Source organism: Ranitomeya imitator, chromosome 7, assembly GCF_032444005.1.
Source record: "Ranitomeya imitator isolate aRanImi1 chromosome 7, aRanImi1.pri, whole genome shotgun sequence".
Classification (NCBI taxonomy): Eukaryota; Metazoa; Chordata; class Amphibia; order Anura; family Dendrobatidae; genus Ranitomeya; species Ranitomeya imitator.
The window spans coordinates 202,940,611-202,956,294 of NC_091288.1; the positions used below are offsets into that span (position 1 = coordinate 202,940,611).

Below are 15,684 nucleotides of genomic sequence, written 5' to 3' on the forward strand. Positions count from 1 at the left end.
CAATCCGTAAGGCATCAGGTTTGAACAATGTCTTCTGACTTGGGAGGTCCCACCGCCATAAGCTAATTACTCAGTGTACAAAAAAAAAAAAAATCACATTGCGCACGACAACTAAAATGAAGGGGCACCGGACACCCGCCCGCCACCAGTCATCTGTTTTCATCTCCTGTGACACCCACATATAAGCTCACTCTAGTGGCTGTTCCCAGGTACTGCAGCTCAGACCCTGTTCACTTGAATATAACCACTAGATTGAACAGAGCTGTAATATTCGTCTCCATTCAGCCACGAGAGCGAACAGCTGATTGGTGGGGCGCCGGTCCTTAACCGATCTGATATAGGGAGCCCCTTTAATTCCGTATGACATTGGAGCAGCATGCGGGTCTGGTCCAGGAGCTTAACACATTCAAGTATCCGGTACCAGAACCCCAAAGCAGCTGTCTACAGATAGGTGTTTGGCTCCGTAGTCATACGTAGTCATACTAAAGGCGTTACCGATTGTACTAGAGAGAAAGTTTTCTTCCTTCTGGATGACGGCGAATTTGCATACTTTTTCCCATAGAGCGTTTCCTGTAAGGGCTTCTTCACAGGCTGCATTTTTTTCTCTGAAACTAAAAAAAAACACCCCATTTCCAGTATCAGCAACGTAAATGAGATTTCAGAAATCTCATGCACACGCTGCTTATTTTTCCTTGCAGATTTCAGCCATCAAAGCGTTTTTTTTTTTTTTTCAATTCTGCATCATGTCAAAAAACGGAGGTAAAAATGCATCAAAACCATGTAAAAAAAATGGTTGTATTTTACGCCAAAAAAATCTGCTGGAAATTCTCCCTGTGTGCACAATGCACATAGCCTAGTAAAGACTTCATACATTTGCTGGATCTGATCGATGAGAGCCAGTACTTGACTCCATCACTGTCACATGCTGCTGGGCTCCTGGCTGTAAAGAGATCAATGTTTTATCTGTTTGCCCCCTCACTGAGGGGCTCAGTCTCTCCAGCCCACACCATTGATTGGCCTTCTGTCTATACCAAGGGTAAACAGAAAGCTGTCAACTAATGGTGGAGGTTGGTCAGAGCTGATGAATATTGAGGACTAGATAACAGGAGCAAGAAAACAAAAGGAGCTGCAGCAGATAAGTGTTTTATCAAAACAACAGCAAGGAGCCCAGTAAATGACCCATCATTAGAATCAATACAGCTGATGGCAGATTCTCTTTAAAGGGGTTAAACGGGGACTATGAATATTTTTTAACATGGGGCCTGTTCTGCATAGGGATGATGTGTACAGGCGATTCCCTGCTTCATTTCCTCTCTCATCAACAGAGCAGCATTTTCTATTCCGCTCTGCCCTTCTGAAAGGGACGTCATGCTGATTGTCAGCCGGCCTGTCAATCACCATAACATTAGCAGAGATGCCCCTACAACAGAGAAAGTGGAAGAAAAGATGTTGATCTGTCGACGTAATGTCAGCAGAAGCTGGGGGACTACTTGTCTGTTAATTCTTAGCCCAACATGAAAAAATACTAAAAGTCCCTGATAACCCCTTTTAAGTATTTAATAAATGCTACCGGCAGTCACCACTATGATCCGATTACATACACGGCACAGAATTGCTTATAATATTGACAAGTGTAATGATAAAACAATTTAATGTTTGTACAATCATAGCACCAGTGCTGTAAAAGTTTTGTTCATCACCACGTGATGTCTTTATTATTACAGAAATAGAAACAACCAATGATATGTGTTTCTTCTCGTCTGGCTCATTAGAAGACAAAAGAAAAGGAGGAGAGAGAGAGAGAGAAGTTCGGAATGGCGGAGGATGGGCATCAGAGGTAGGAACATAGAGTAACAAGATCTAGGCATCAGTATAGAGCACATCATTCAACAAATAGAATCCAAAAACCAATTTGCTTATGTCGGAGCTTGGACTGGTACGGCCTTCGAGGAGCGAGTTCAATGATATTCTCACGGCAGCACCACCACCAATCTGTACTGTGAAGCACAAAAGATTTCAATATACCCATCGACTAAACAGAGGCGTACTTGAAAACATCATGCGGTTGGACGTAGGCAAGCCAATTCACAGCACTGAAACGAAGGGATAACTCCGCCGTGGCACAGACTTTATGGCAATAACGGGAAAATATATCAGTGAGATGCAGTTACCTAAAAACGAAAGCATACGAAGAGGGGAGTAGTCGACAGACGGCATCAGATGCCTAGATTTTTTTTTTTTTAAATATATGAATTTTTTTTTTCTTATTGTGCAACAAAATATTTTTTTTTCCAGGATACAGTAAAACAAGCACAAAAAACAATATTATTTAATAGAAAAAAAAAAATCTTGTGGTTATTATTTGTTTGTTCTATCCTCTGGGTACATACGGGTGGACCGCCATCCAATGTCCCATTATGTCTCTGTGGTTTCTACATCAATAAAACCCAAATGTTTTTTTTTTAATTTGTGAAAAGGGATGGATGGGGGTAAGGGAGGAGAAATATGTATTGCTTCTTTTGGTGTGAGTGGTATGTTCTATGTTCTTCTAAAAATACTTCTTTCCAAATTCCTTTCCAGTGAAGACGTTGTGGTAAAAGATACATTCTCATGTGCCAGTCAAATTTTTCTCTTTCATGGTCAGGAAAATAAAGTCTTTGGTTGACAAGAAAAGGAGGAAAAGAAAAAGAAAAAAGCGCAAATGCATCTTAAACCTCTTACTTTTCAACTGGAGTTTACCTTTCAGCGCAAGGAGTAATACTTTATTACGTGAAGGAAGCATTAAATTTGACCTGACAGGTTGACCGGGTGAAACCCCAACCTGAGGACGACTCTCATACTGTTGTCGCCGGACCATACTGAAAATGCAAAGGAGACGTTTCTCGAATGCGGACGGAGAAGTGACCTATGTTCCACGAGCTCTGAAGTGAGAAAGGCAGAAAGTCATCGTCCAGCCACTGCTCCTTATTGGTTTCAGAAGTGAAAACCAGTGCAAAATGGTCCAACTGGTCTTCAGCGTAACAGTAGCCTTCTGAAGTTCCAAGCATGCTCCTGGAGATCTCGTTCATCTGGAGGACCACCAGCTTTACAACTTCCCGAGCTGCTGTTTTGCTCGTTATATGTAACTGGTCATACAGAAAGGAAAGAAAAATAAAATATTTTATTGGTTCGGTACGGTGCTTCTGTCCACATCAAAGTTGCCAAAATCCTAACAGTTCTGTACTAAAGCATCCTGCCCCCCACCTCATTCCGGATGTCCCCTTTTATTGCATATTTGTCACAGCGATTTGCCAATATGGAAAAGTAAATGACGCCCGTACGTGCTGGTCTCCAATTCCTGGTCCTGACTCGATTAATGTCTCCTCTGCCAATCATTGGGTGAGGTGGGTCACTTCTGTAGCCAGTGATTGGCATCAAGACAAGACCAGAAAGAAGATATCAGCGTGGACCAGGTGAGGCTCAGAAAAGGAGCTTCTGAGGACTTGAGAGACCAGTATGGCTTCTTTTAGTTTCTTTAAACTCAGTTTAAGCCATAGTTGCCGTCTCTTACTGATTTCCTGTGACTCCTCAGCCATAAGGGGGCTGGGTTTATGTACTTCCTGCCCAAAATTGGGTGTTTGTGGAAGGGTCAGGGCGTAACATTTTTTTTGGAAAGTTCTTAGATCACAGTTGCCAACATTTTTCTGGATGATTATTAGCTGGGCAACCCCTATAAATTCACACCACCTTTATAATCAATACGCAGCCATACGGTTATGTTGCTCTTTCAGAACGAGTTTAGCTCTCACCAGTTGCTCCTGCTACATCTCTGTTGGGTTCAACTTGAGACCTGGTGTAGGCCAGTGCATTGTAAAGCTTAGGAAAGGCCTCACTGGGGACGTCCTTCCCCCATTTGTGAATAATTGAACAATTCTTATTTTGGCATAACTACTATTGTAAAACTAGTTTAAGAAGCCCTGGACCAGTATGATGATCTTCACGCTGAGGATCGGCTGTATCACATATGGGGTGAATACAATTGTATCCCAGTCCGCAGTACATCCATGTGTCTCATCTGGCCTAATTAAACCCACACTGAATGGAGACCAGAGATACCACCATGTGAAGAATAGGTAATGTAACTAGGGCTGTTGACGACCGTGGGACTGTAAGGCTACTTTCACACTAGCGTCGGAATCTCCCCGTCGCAATGCGTCGGGGAGAGATTCCGACGCTAGCGTTTAACGCATTGCACAATGGAGGCAGCGGATGCATTTCTCCGGCGCATCCGCTGCCCCATTGTAAGGTGCGGGGAGGTGGGGGCGGAGTTCCGGCCGCGCATGCTCGGTCGGAAAAAGCGGTCTGTCAGGAGCAAAAAACGTTACATGTAGCGTTTTTTGCTCCCAACGGTCCGCAGAAGCACAACGCATCCATCGCATGACGGATGTGACGTGTGGCAATCCGTCGCAATGCATCGTCAATACAAGTCTATGGGGGAAAAACGCATCCTGCAAGCACTTTTGCAGGATGCGTTTTTTCTGCAAAACGACGCATTGCGGCGGATTGCAGTTAACGCTAGTGTGAAAGTAGCCTAAGCTGTTCGTACGCACAGCGATGTAGCATGGGTCGCCAGAACCCGGGCAATGTAGTATTTTGCACCCCATAACAAATGAATTATTAGCAATCCCTTTAAACAGTCTGATTTCAGGATAATATTGATGTAATTATAGTTTGTAGTTTTGACTGTTTTATTTTTTTTTTAATTTTAGCAAAAAAGCAGAAAAATACGTAAGTGTTATATATTGTTTAATTGTTTTATTGCTTTTTTTGTTTCTTACATTTTTTATGTAACTATTTTATTACCGCAGCACAATCCCAAACCAATCCCTAGCCCTAACCCTAGTTAATAATAGAAAAAGTGTAAAAGTACAAAGATGTAAGAGAACAGGCAAGTTCTCATTTAGAGCAAGGGGCAGCGGTGTCATATTTTTATCCACCCTGGTCGCGATTATGCAGCATAATATTTTTTATTTTTTTTTTAAGAAAATGGCATTTTCATTTTTTCTTATTGTATATCTCTCCAATCTTAAAAAAAAAATCTGAGATATATAAAATCTGATAAACATAAATCTTGGCGCTTTAGTCAAAGATTATGGACAAATATAAATGTTTAGTTTTTGTGAAATTTGTAAGAGTAAAATATGTCACAAATCACACAACACATACAGGCCTTCAGCCACAGTACCTTAACACTCATCTCTTTAGACAGACCAGTCTCGTATTGTGGATATATCCGTAAAGTTACAGAGTGATTCTTTTTTCCTTGGCCAGATACAATTTTCCTTTCCAAAGGCTCTTGGAAGTCGTGTGTCCACTCCACAGAGTGAGTGCGGTAAATTCTCTGAGAGTTATCACACAGCTGATCATTGTCCGGGGTAAAAGAAGTGCTTGTCCTCAAGCCCCGGACACTGCGGTGACTTGTAGGTTTGGACTCTGTCGGAGAGCTGTCTACGGATCCTGGACAGGACTTTCGAGAGGCCTTGTAAGGCTGCTTGGGAAAGTCCAGGCTGCTGGTACGGACGCAGTAAGCTTGCCGCTTTTCAGTAATGCGTAAAAGTTCAATCTGGCGGCTTGGAAGCACAAAGTCACTGTCATAAAGCTGTTGTGGACGATCATCTTCCTGAGTCAATACTTTGGGCTCATGTGTTTGCAGAACATCGGGCGTTCCATCTCTGAAGCTACGGATGGTCCTCCTGCCGCATTCCTGCCCAGAGGAGTAAACCAGGTCTAGTTCTTTCGGACTTTGGGCTCTGCTAGAGTCATAATCACTGTCAGTAGCAAGGAAGACTTCTGAAGAGCCCTCTTCATCTGATACACCATGGGAATCTAGAAGAGGGGAAGACTGGCTCGTGAACTTCACATCCAAGAGTTCATTATCGGAGTAGGGAGCAACAAGGAGATCTAGAAGTGCAAATGATTAGAAAGGGGTTATAATACTTTCATTGAGATACATCTTACAGAATATCTGTGCACAAGGACTTCTATTGCACAATATGTAAGGTTCCCATACTGCAGAACTTGTACATTTTTGGAATTTTTGGGGATGGTGTTTGACTGATTTGCCTCAGCGGTTGTGTGGACATAGCCTCACAACAGATACAAATGGAGCTTGACATTGTGGTTACTGTCAGTTTCACAGGAAGAAATTCAGTGCATGCGAATCTGATGAAATGGACGATGTATGATACAAACAGAGCCATTGACAGACGTGTACCTATATGACCCGTCATCCACCCACTGACTATGACCTTCTAAAGTACAGAAGTTCCTACTGACCTGTGTTCAGCTTTCGATTCGTTTCAGGAGAGGGAGTTGGAGATGGAAAGTAGTCCAGGTGCGATGAAGTAGACTGAGCTTTCTCCTTGAAGAATATTTCTCCAGAACCATTGAGGAACCAGGTGAGGGGTACAGCACATGATGGTTGTTTGTACCTGGCATGTTGTAGGGCATCCATCATCCATCGCATCTCCCTCCAGATCTCTTCCATTTGCTGTAAGGATCAAAAATTGACCAACAAGATTTTGAGTAAATTGAGTAAAGATCAATTAGACTTTAGTTGCTGAAAAGTAATTATTTCAACCCAAATTATTGTTTAATGGGTGAAATTAAACACAAATCAATCACACTCCATAATCAAACCAAACTAATTTGGCCGTGTTTACATTTTTTTAACCAATAGTTCATGGATGAATGCCTTTTGGGAAAAGAAAGAACTTTCTGTAGACTAACTTCCTTAGAAAAAATATTCCCAGTAAGATCAATCCTCCTTCACCCAGTGTTTGTGAACACGGATGGCCGGGTTTAATGACGGTGATGGCCAATTTGGACTAAAATGAGAATGGTGTAACGACCACTCCAGACGATTGTCCGTCCAACGGCTCAAGACTTTTATGTAATGTGAATGGCTACAAAGACTGTCTCACTCTCTCGGACTGGCTCGTTAGATTTATGCATTATATGGACGTCCCATTGATTTCCCTGCAGCGATACCACAGGGAAAATGAAGCGTTACATTGTCACATTGAAATCAAACATTCAATACCAGGTTTCCGCTGTTGATCTTGGAAAGTTCCAGCAGTAAATCGCCCTCCGATCAGTGTATTTTCCATAGGACCTTTTCTTAAAGCTGTCCATACATATGAGGTATCATTTGGCCGATCGTTAGACCGACCGCCAACTCCGCTATACATGGGAATTATTGACTTGGCCGAGAGGGAGAGAGTAATAAAAGCTGCTGCCAGAAAACTCTGGCTGTGGTTTTATCTTCCCTGAAAACAAATGGATCAGGCATTGAAATTTCAACTTCGGGATCATCTGTTGGGCGAGAGTTGGGAGACCCGCGTACACATGAGATGGTCGTCCGGTCCATCTGAAATAGCTCGGTTCGGCTGACTTTCATCTAATATCTGGTGACCTTTAATGCTTTATCCACTGTGGATATTTCCAGTATACAAACAGCAAGGAGATGAGTAGGGTATAAAACATTAAGACTGGAAAGGTTTTCGGATTGTGCTATACGACAGGCTGAGACATTCACCCCATCCAAACAATAATCTGCTCGCAATATTTTGCAAAACAAAACAAATGTTAAATGTTTCGGTTTTCCAAACCTAATGGGAGAAAACCTGCATTTTTATGTAACTCAAGATATCAAATGAGAAACAAAAAAAAAGCATAAGAATAAAAATTGCAGACTCAACTCTGCAGGAGCACGGCCTGGTCAGACCAGACGACTCCTACAATTGCCTCCCAACCAATAGCCCCATTAGCCAAAGAACAGACTGCCATGATAAATAAATGGCACGGAGACGTCTGCTCCAAGCAGAATCAGTACACACGCCTTCATACACAGCGTATCTCCCCGACTTCCTCTGTGGGACTTGGCAAGGTCAGGTCTGTATTAGTGGTGAAAAGGTCTCCCAGTCTTTATCCTGTTGGCTGGTGCAGCCATACACTTATACAGTTATCAAAGCATGTATTAAATCTCCTCCCGCATACCCGCTCCGTGCCAGCAAACTTGTCTTACTCATAGGGGGATTGCTTTGCTATTCCTTTCCAGCAGGGCCACAGAAGTGCTATTTGGATGCGTGGGCAAAAAAACACCGCTGGCTTCTACTAAGTAATAATCATTAACAAAAACAAAGACTTTAGTAATACGACCAGTGTCCTATGCGGCTTGTAAAATGATCATCTTAGAACTCATGGCACCTGTGGGCAGCAGAATGGTTAAAAGCGAATACTGTCTGACCCAGACTCCAGAACAATATGCAATCCATAGGAATGCCAATGGCTCCATCCAACCCCCCATTACACACAGTGTAATGGCTGTGTTTACAGAAAGGCTTCATAAGTGGTAATGGGAGGAACCGTCGAGATTCAAGTCCGAAGCCAAGAATGAATGAGATCTCGGATTTATCAGGCAGCCCTTCCCTACAATTAAACTTTATGCGTCCTCGTCAATAGACTTGTTGATTTAGAGCTGCCCATGGCTTAATTCATACCTGTACTTTACATGCGTTCTTGCCAGACGAAATGAAATGTTGTCTACCGCAAGCTAAAGTAGACGTTGATCCCGGGGGGGAATGAGCTCACGTCCATTATTTGGTATTTCCATAATTAAGTGCTGTATACATTTGCTTATTCCGGAGTCTGTCTTCTCATAATGACAGACCAAGTAATAACAGGAAGGATAACAACAGAAGATGAAACAAATATAACAAAAAGAAAAAATGGAAATAACACAAAAACATAAAATATCTAAATACACCTGTAGGTATTAATATCATTTGCTGTGTTTTTGCACTGCTTTCTCTTTATGTGGCAATGTAGATCAACCACATTTTATTATCTAATGTGTATGGGGTTTACAGAGTCTCCTACGACAGCAGAAGTTGCGGAAAAAAAAGGTTGGGCATGTTGGAAATCAACATGCCTGATCATTTGTCCTCTGGGAGATAAGACGCCACAAGATGTGTCTGGCAGTGGCTTACTACCCAATCCCTATTGAGAACACATATACACTCAGCTGAACGGAGCGGGGAGGAATATGGGGGTCTAGAGGAATAGTTCTCAGAGGACAGCCACTTCTGCTTTTAGCATTTTTCTGAAACATCAGGACTAGTTCGGAGTCTGTGAAGCAATCTGTAGAGCGAGTCCCCATCCTTTTTTTGTAAGGAGAGGAAGGTAGAACATTTCAGCAACGGCTACAGCTAAAGGTGCAGATTTATACAGCTAAAAATGAGCATAGAAAATGCAAACAAAAACTGCATGCAGTGCCCGACTAATACCGCTATACAGAGGCTGATTACTACCACACAAATAACTATGCCATACGAAGACAATCCAATACAAATTCACACCTCCGTACCATGGCCAAATAATGGCGCCTCACCGTGTCCAAATGCCGTAGTGACGCTGCCATGAATCATCCTTCTGCTGTTTATATAGGTTACAAAGAATTGAGCTGAAATGATTTTTTTTCTATTTTTTGGCTGACGGTTGTGTGAAAATATTGTGTGAATGATCGATTGAAAAGACATGTGGGATTTTGCTGGCGCTTCATAATGTGCAATGGTATTTGTATGGCATTTTCAGCCAAGCAAATCTGACTGCAGCCACTTTGTGTTTTTGATTACGTGAAATTAAACGTCAATTCTGTGAAAATGCATTTCTTGTAAGGCCCTTGTGTTCAACTGTAACCGCCATATTGCTCTGGGAAGTTTTTCCATTTTTAATCGCAAGAGTCAGCCAGATTTCCATCAATAAAACCACCAGCTAATGACATGAGGTGATTCCGATTAACTTTATTTTATTTAGCTTTTTTAGTTGCATTTAGTTGTATAGGGAGAGATACTGCAGGTATGTGACCTGACCATGAAACAGGACAGGGAGAGATACTGCAGGTATGTGACCTGACCATGAAACAGGACAGGGAGAGATACTGCAGGTATGTGACCATAGAACAGGATAGGGAGAGATACTGCAGGTATGTGACCGTAGAACAGGACAGTGAAAGATACTGCAGGTATGTGACCATAGAACCGGACAGGGAGAGGTACTGCAGGTATGTGACCATAGAACAGGACAGGGAGAGGTACTGCAGGTATGTAACCGTAGAACAGGACAGGGAGAGATACTGCAGGTATGTGACCATAGAACAGGATAGGGAGAGATACTGCAGGTATGTGACCATAGAACAGGATAGGGAGAGATACTGCAGGTATGTGACCATAGAACAGGACAGTGAGAGATACTGCAGGTATGTGACCATAGAACAGGATAGGGAGAGATACTGCAGGTATGTGACCGTAGAACAGGACAGTGAAAGATACTGCAGGTATGTGACCATAGAACAGGACAGGGAGAGGTACTGCAGGTATGTGACCATAGAACAGGACAGGGAGAGGTACTGCAGGTATGTAACCGTAGAACAGGACAGGGAGAGATACTGCAGGTATGTGACCATAGAACAGGATAGGGAGAGATACTGCAGGTATGTAACCGTAGAACAGGACAGGGAGAGATACTGCAGGTATGTGACCATAGAACAGGATAGGGAGAGATACTGCAGGTATGTGACCATAGAACAGGATAGGGAGAGATACTGCAGGTATGTGACCGTAGAACAGGACAGTGAAAGATACTGCAGGTATGTGACCATAGAACAGGACAGGGAGAGGTACTGCAGGTATGTAACCGTAGAACAGGACAGGGAGAGATACTGCAGGTATGTGACCATAGAACAGGATAGGGAGAGATACTGCAGGTATGTGACCATAGAACAGGATAGGGAGAGATACTGCAGGTATGTGACCATAGAACAGGACAGTGAGAGATACTGCAGGTATGTGACCATAGAACAGGATAGGGAGAGATACTGCAGGTATGTGACCGTAGAACAGGACAGTGAAAGATACTGCAGGTATGTGACCATAGAACCGGACAGGGAGAGGTACTGCAGGTATGTGACCATAGAACAGGACAGGGAGAGGTACTGCAGGTATGTAACCGTAGAACAGGACAGGGAGAGATACTGCAGGTATGTGACCATAGAACAGGATAGGGAGAGATACTGCAGGTATGTGACCATAGAACAGGACAGGGAGAGGTACTGCAGGTATGTAACCGTAGAACAGGACAGTGAAAGATACTGCAGGTATGTGACCATAGAACAGGATAGGGAGAGATACTGCAGGTATGTGACCATAGAACAGGATAGGGAGAGATACTGCAGGTATGTCACCTGACCATGAAACAGGACAGTGAGAGATACTGCAGGTATGTGACCATAGAACAGGATAGGGAGAGATACTGCAGGTATGTCAACTGACCATGAAACAGGTCCAGGGAGAGATACTGCAGGTATGTGACCGTAGAACCGGACAGGGAGAGGTACTGCAGGTATGTGACCATAGAACAGGACAGTGAGAGATACTGCAGGTATGTGACCATAGAACAGGATAGGGAGAGATACTGCAGGTATGTCACCTGACCATGAAACAGGACAGTGAGAGATACTGCAGGTATGTGACCATAGAACAGGATAGGGAGAGATACTGCAGGTATGTCACCTGACCATGAAACAGGTCCAGGGAGAGATACTGCAGGTATGTGACCGTAGAACCGGACAGGGAGAGGTACTGCAGGTATGTGACCATAGAACAGGACAGTGAGAGATACTGCAGGTATGTGACCTGACCATGAAACAGGACAGTGAGAGATACTGCAGGTATGTGACCTGACCATGAAACAGGACAGGGAGAGATACTGCAGGTATGTGACCTGACCATGAAACAGGACAGTGAGAGATACTGCAGTTATGTGACCTGACCATGAAACAGGACAGGGAGAGATACTGCAGGTATGTGACCTGACCATGAAACAGGACAGGGAGAGATACTGCAGGTATGTGACCTGACCATGAAACAGGACAGTGAGAGATACTGCAGTTATGTGACCTGACCATGAAACAGGACAGGGAGAGATACTGCAGGTATGTGACCTGACCATGAAACAGGACAGGGAGAGATACTGCAGGTATGTGACCTGACCATGAAACAGGACAGTGAGAGATACTGCAGTTATGTGACCTGACCATGAAACAGGACAGGGAGAGATACTGCAGTTATGTGACCTGACCATGAAACAGGACAGGGAGAGATACTGCAGGTATGTGACCTGACCATGAAACAGGACAGGGAGAGATACTGCAGGTATGTGACCTGACCATGAAACAGGACAGGGAGAGATACTGCAGGTATGTGACCATAGAACAGGATAGGGAGAGGTACTGCAGGTATGTGTCCATAGAACAGGATAGGGATAGGTACTGCAGGTATGTGACCGTAGAACAGGACAGTGAAAGATACTGCAGGTATGTGACCATAGAACAGGACAGGGAGAGATACTGCAGGTATGTGACCATAGAACAGGATAGGGAGAGGTACTGCAGGTATGTGTCCATAGAACAGGATAGGGAGAGATACTGCAGGTATGTGACCGTAGAACAGGACAGGGAGAGATACTGCAGGTATGTGACCATAGAACAGGATAGGGAGAGGTACTGCAGGTACGTGACCATAGAACAGGATAGGGATAGGTACTGCAGGTATGTGACCGTAGAACAGGACAGTGAAAGATACTGCAGGTATGTGACCATAGAACAGGATAGGGAGAGATACTGCAGGTATGTGACCTGACCATGAAACAGGACAGGGAGAGATACTGCAGGTATGTCACCTGACCATGAAACAGGACAGGGAGAGATACTGCAGGTATGTGACCATAGAACAGGACAGTGAAAGCTACTGCAGGTATGTGACTGTAGAACATGACGGAGAGATACTGCAGGTATGTGACCGTAGAACAGGACAGGGAGAGGTACTGCAGGTATGTGACCTGACCATGAAACAGGACAGGGAGAGATACTGCAGGTATGTGACCTGACCATGAAACAGGACAGGGAGAGATACTGCAGGTATGTGACCATAGAACAGGACAGTGAAAGCTACTGCAGGTATGTGACTGTAGAACATGACGGAGAGGTACTGCAGGTATGTGACCTGACCATGAAACAGGACAGGGAGAGATACTGCAGGTATGTGACCTGACCATGAAACAGGACAGGGAGAGATACTGCAGGTATGTGACCATAGAACAGGATAGGGAGAGGTACTGCAGGTATGTGACCTGACCATGAAACAGGACAGGGAGAGATACTGCAGGTATGTGAACTGACCATGAAACAGGACAGGGAGAGATACTGCAGGTATGTGACCATAGAACAGGACAGTGAAAGCTACTGCAGGTATGTGACCTGACCATGAAACAGGATAGGGAGAGGTACTGCAGGTATGTGACTGTAGAACAGGACAGGGAGAGGTACTGCAGGTATGTGACCATAGAACAGGACAGTGAAAGCTACTGCAGGTATGTGACCTGACCATGAAACAAGATAGGGAGAGGTACTGCAGGTATGTGACCGTAGAACAGGATAGGGAGAGGTACTGCAGGTATGTGACCATAGAACAGGATAGGGAGAGGTACTGCAGGTATGTGACCGTAGAACAGGATAGGGAGAGGTACTGCAGGTATGTGACCATAGAACAGGACAGGGAGAGATACTGCAGGTATGTGACCGTAGAACAGGACAGTGAGAGGTACTGCAGGTATGTGACCGTAGAACAGGACAGTGAGAGGTACTGCAGGTATGTGACCGTAGAACAGGACAGTGAGAGATACTGCAGGTATGTGACCGTAGAACAGGACAGGGAGAGGTACTGCAGGTATGTGACCGTAGAACAGAAAAGGGAGAGATACTGCAGGTATGTGACCGTAGAACAGGACAGTGAGAGATACTGCAGGTATGTGACCGTAGAACAGGACAGTGAGAGGTACTGCAGGTATGTGACCGTAGAACAGGACAGTGAGAGGTACTGCAGGTATGTGACCGTAGAACATGACGGAGAGATACTGCAGGTATGTGACCGTAGAACAGGACAGGGAGAGATACTGCAGGTATGTGACTGTAGAACATGACGGAGAGATACTGCAGGTATGTGACCATAGAACAGGACAGGGAGAGATACTGCAGGTATGTGACCGTAGAACATGACGGAGAGATACTGTAGGTATGTGACCGTAGAACAGGACAGGGAGAGATACTGCAGGTATGTGACCTGACCATGAAACAGGACAGGGAGAGATACTGCAGTTATGTGACCTGACCATGAAACAGGACAGGGAGAGATACTGCAGGTATGTGACCTGACCATGAAACAGGACAGGGAGAGATACTGCAGGTATGTGACCTGACCATGAAACAGGACAGGGAGAGATACTGCAGGTATGTGACCATAGAACAGGATAGGGAGAGGTACTGCAGGTATGTGTCCATAGAACAGGATAGGGATAGGTACTGCAGGTATGTGACCGTAGAACAGGACAGTGAAAGATACTGCAGGTATGTGACCATAGAACAGGACAGGGAGAGATACTGCAGGTATGTGACCATAGAACAGGATAGGGAGAGGTACTGCAGGTATGTGTCCATAGAACAGGATAGGGAGAGATACTGCAGGTATGTGACCGTAGAACAGGACAGGGAGAGATACTGCAGGTATGTGACCATAGAACAGGATAGGGAGAGGTACTGCAGGTACGTGACCATAGAACAGGATAGGGATAGGTACTGCAGGTATGTGACCGTAGAACAGGACAGTGAAAGATACTGCAGGTATGTGACCATAGAACAGGATAGGGAGAGATACTGCAGGTATGTGACCTGACCATGAAACAGGACAGGGAGAGATACTGCAGGTATGTCACCTGACCATGAAACAGGACAGGGAGAGATACTGCAGGTATGTGACCATAGAACAGGACAGTGAAAGCTACTGCAGGTATGTGACTGTAGAACATGACGGAGAGATACTGCAGGTATGTGACCGTAGAACAGGACAGGGAGAGGTACTGCAGGTATGTGACCTGACCATGAAACAGGACAGGGAGAGATACTGCAGGTATGTGACCTGACCATGAAACAGGACAGGGAGAGATACTGCAGGTATGTGACCATAGAACAGGACAGTGAAAGCTACTGCAGGTATGTGACTGTAGAACATGACGGAGAGGTACTGCAGGTATGTGACCTGACCATGAAACAGGACAGGGAGAGATACTGCAGGTATGTGACCTGACCATGAAACAGGACAGGGAGAGATACTGCAGGTATGTGACCATAGAACAGGATAGGGAGAGGTACTGCAGGTATGTGACCTGACCATGAAACAGGACAGGGAGAGATACTGCAGGTATGTGAACTGACCATGAAACAGGACAGGGAGAGATACTGCAGGTATGTGACCATAGAACAGGACAGTGAAAGCTACTGCAGGTATGTGACCTGACCATGAAACAGGATAGGGAGAGGTACTGCAGGTATGTGACTGTAGAACAGGACAGGGAGAGGTACTGCAGGTATGTGACCATAGAACAGGACAGTGAAAGCTACTGCAGGTATGTGACCTGACCATGAAACAAGATAGGGAGAGGTACTGCAGGTATGTGACCGTAGAACAGGATAGGGAGAGGTACTGCAGGTATGTGACCATAGAACAGGATAGGGAGAGGTACTGCAGGTATGTG

General features: G+C 44.6%; 1 protein-coding gene across 3 annotated transcripts in view; it reads right to left on the reverse strand.

Moving 5' to 3' along the window:
- Positions 1-1,634: 1,634 nt before the first annotated feature.
- The window catches only part of LOC138645258 (ankyrin repeat and fibronectin type-III domain-containing protein 1-like), a 238,878-nt gene continuing 224,828 nt past the window's right edge, over positions 1,635-15,684 (reverse strand). For all 3 annotated transcript variants that reach the window (XM_069734422.1, XM_069734424.1, XM_069734423.1), the window contains 3 exons: positions 6,316-6,529; positions 5,225-5,940; positions 1,635-3,125 (listed from right to left, as the gene is read on the reverse strand). In XM_069734422.1, coding sequence (XP_069590523.1) covers positions 2,835-3,125; positions 5,225-5,940; positions 6,316-6,529 — 1,221 coding nt within the window. In that variant the 3' untranslated portion in view covers positions 1,635-2,834. The remainder of the gene's footprint in view (positions 3,126-5,224; positions 5,941-6,315; positions 6,530-15,684) is intronic.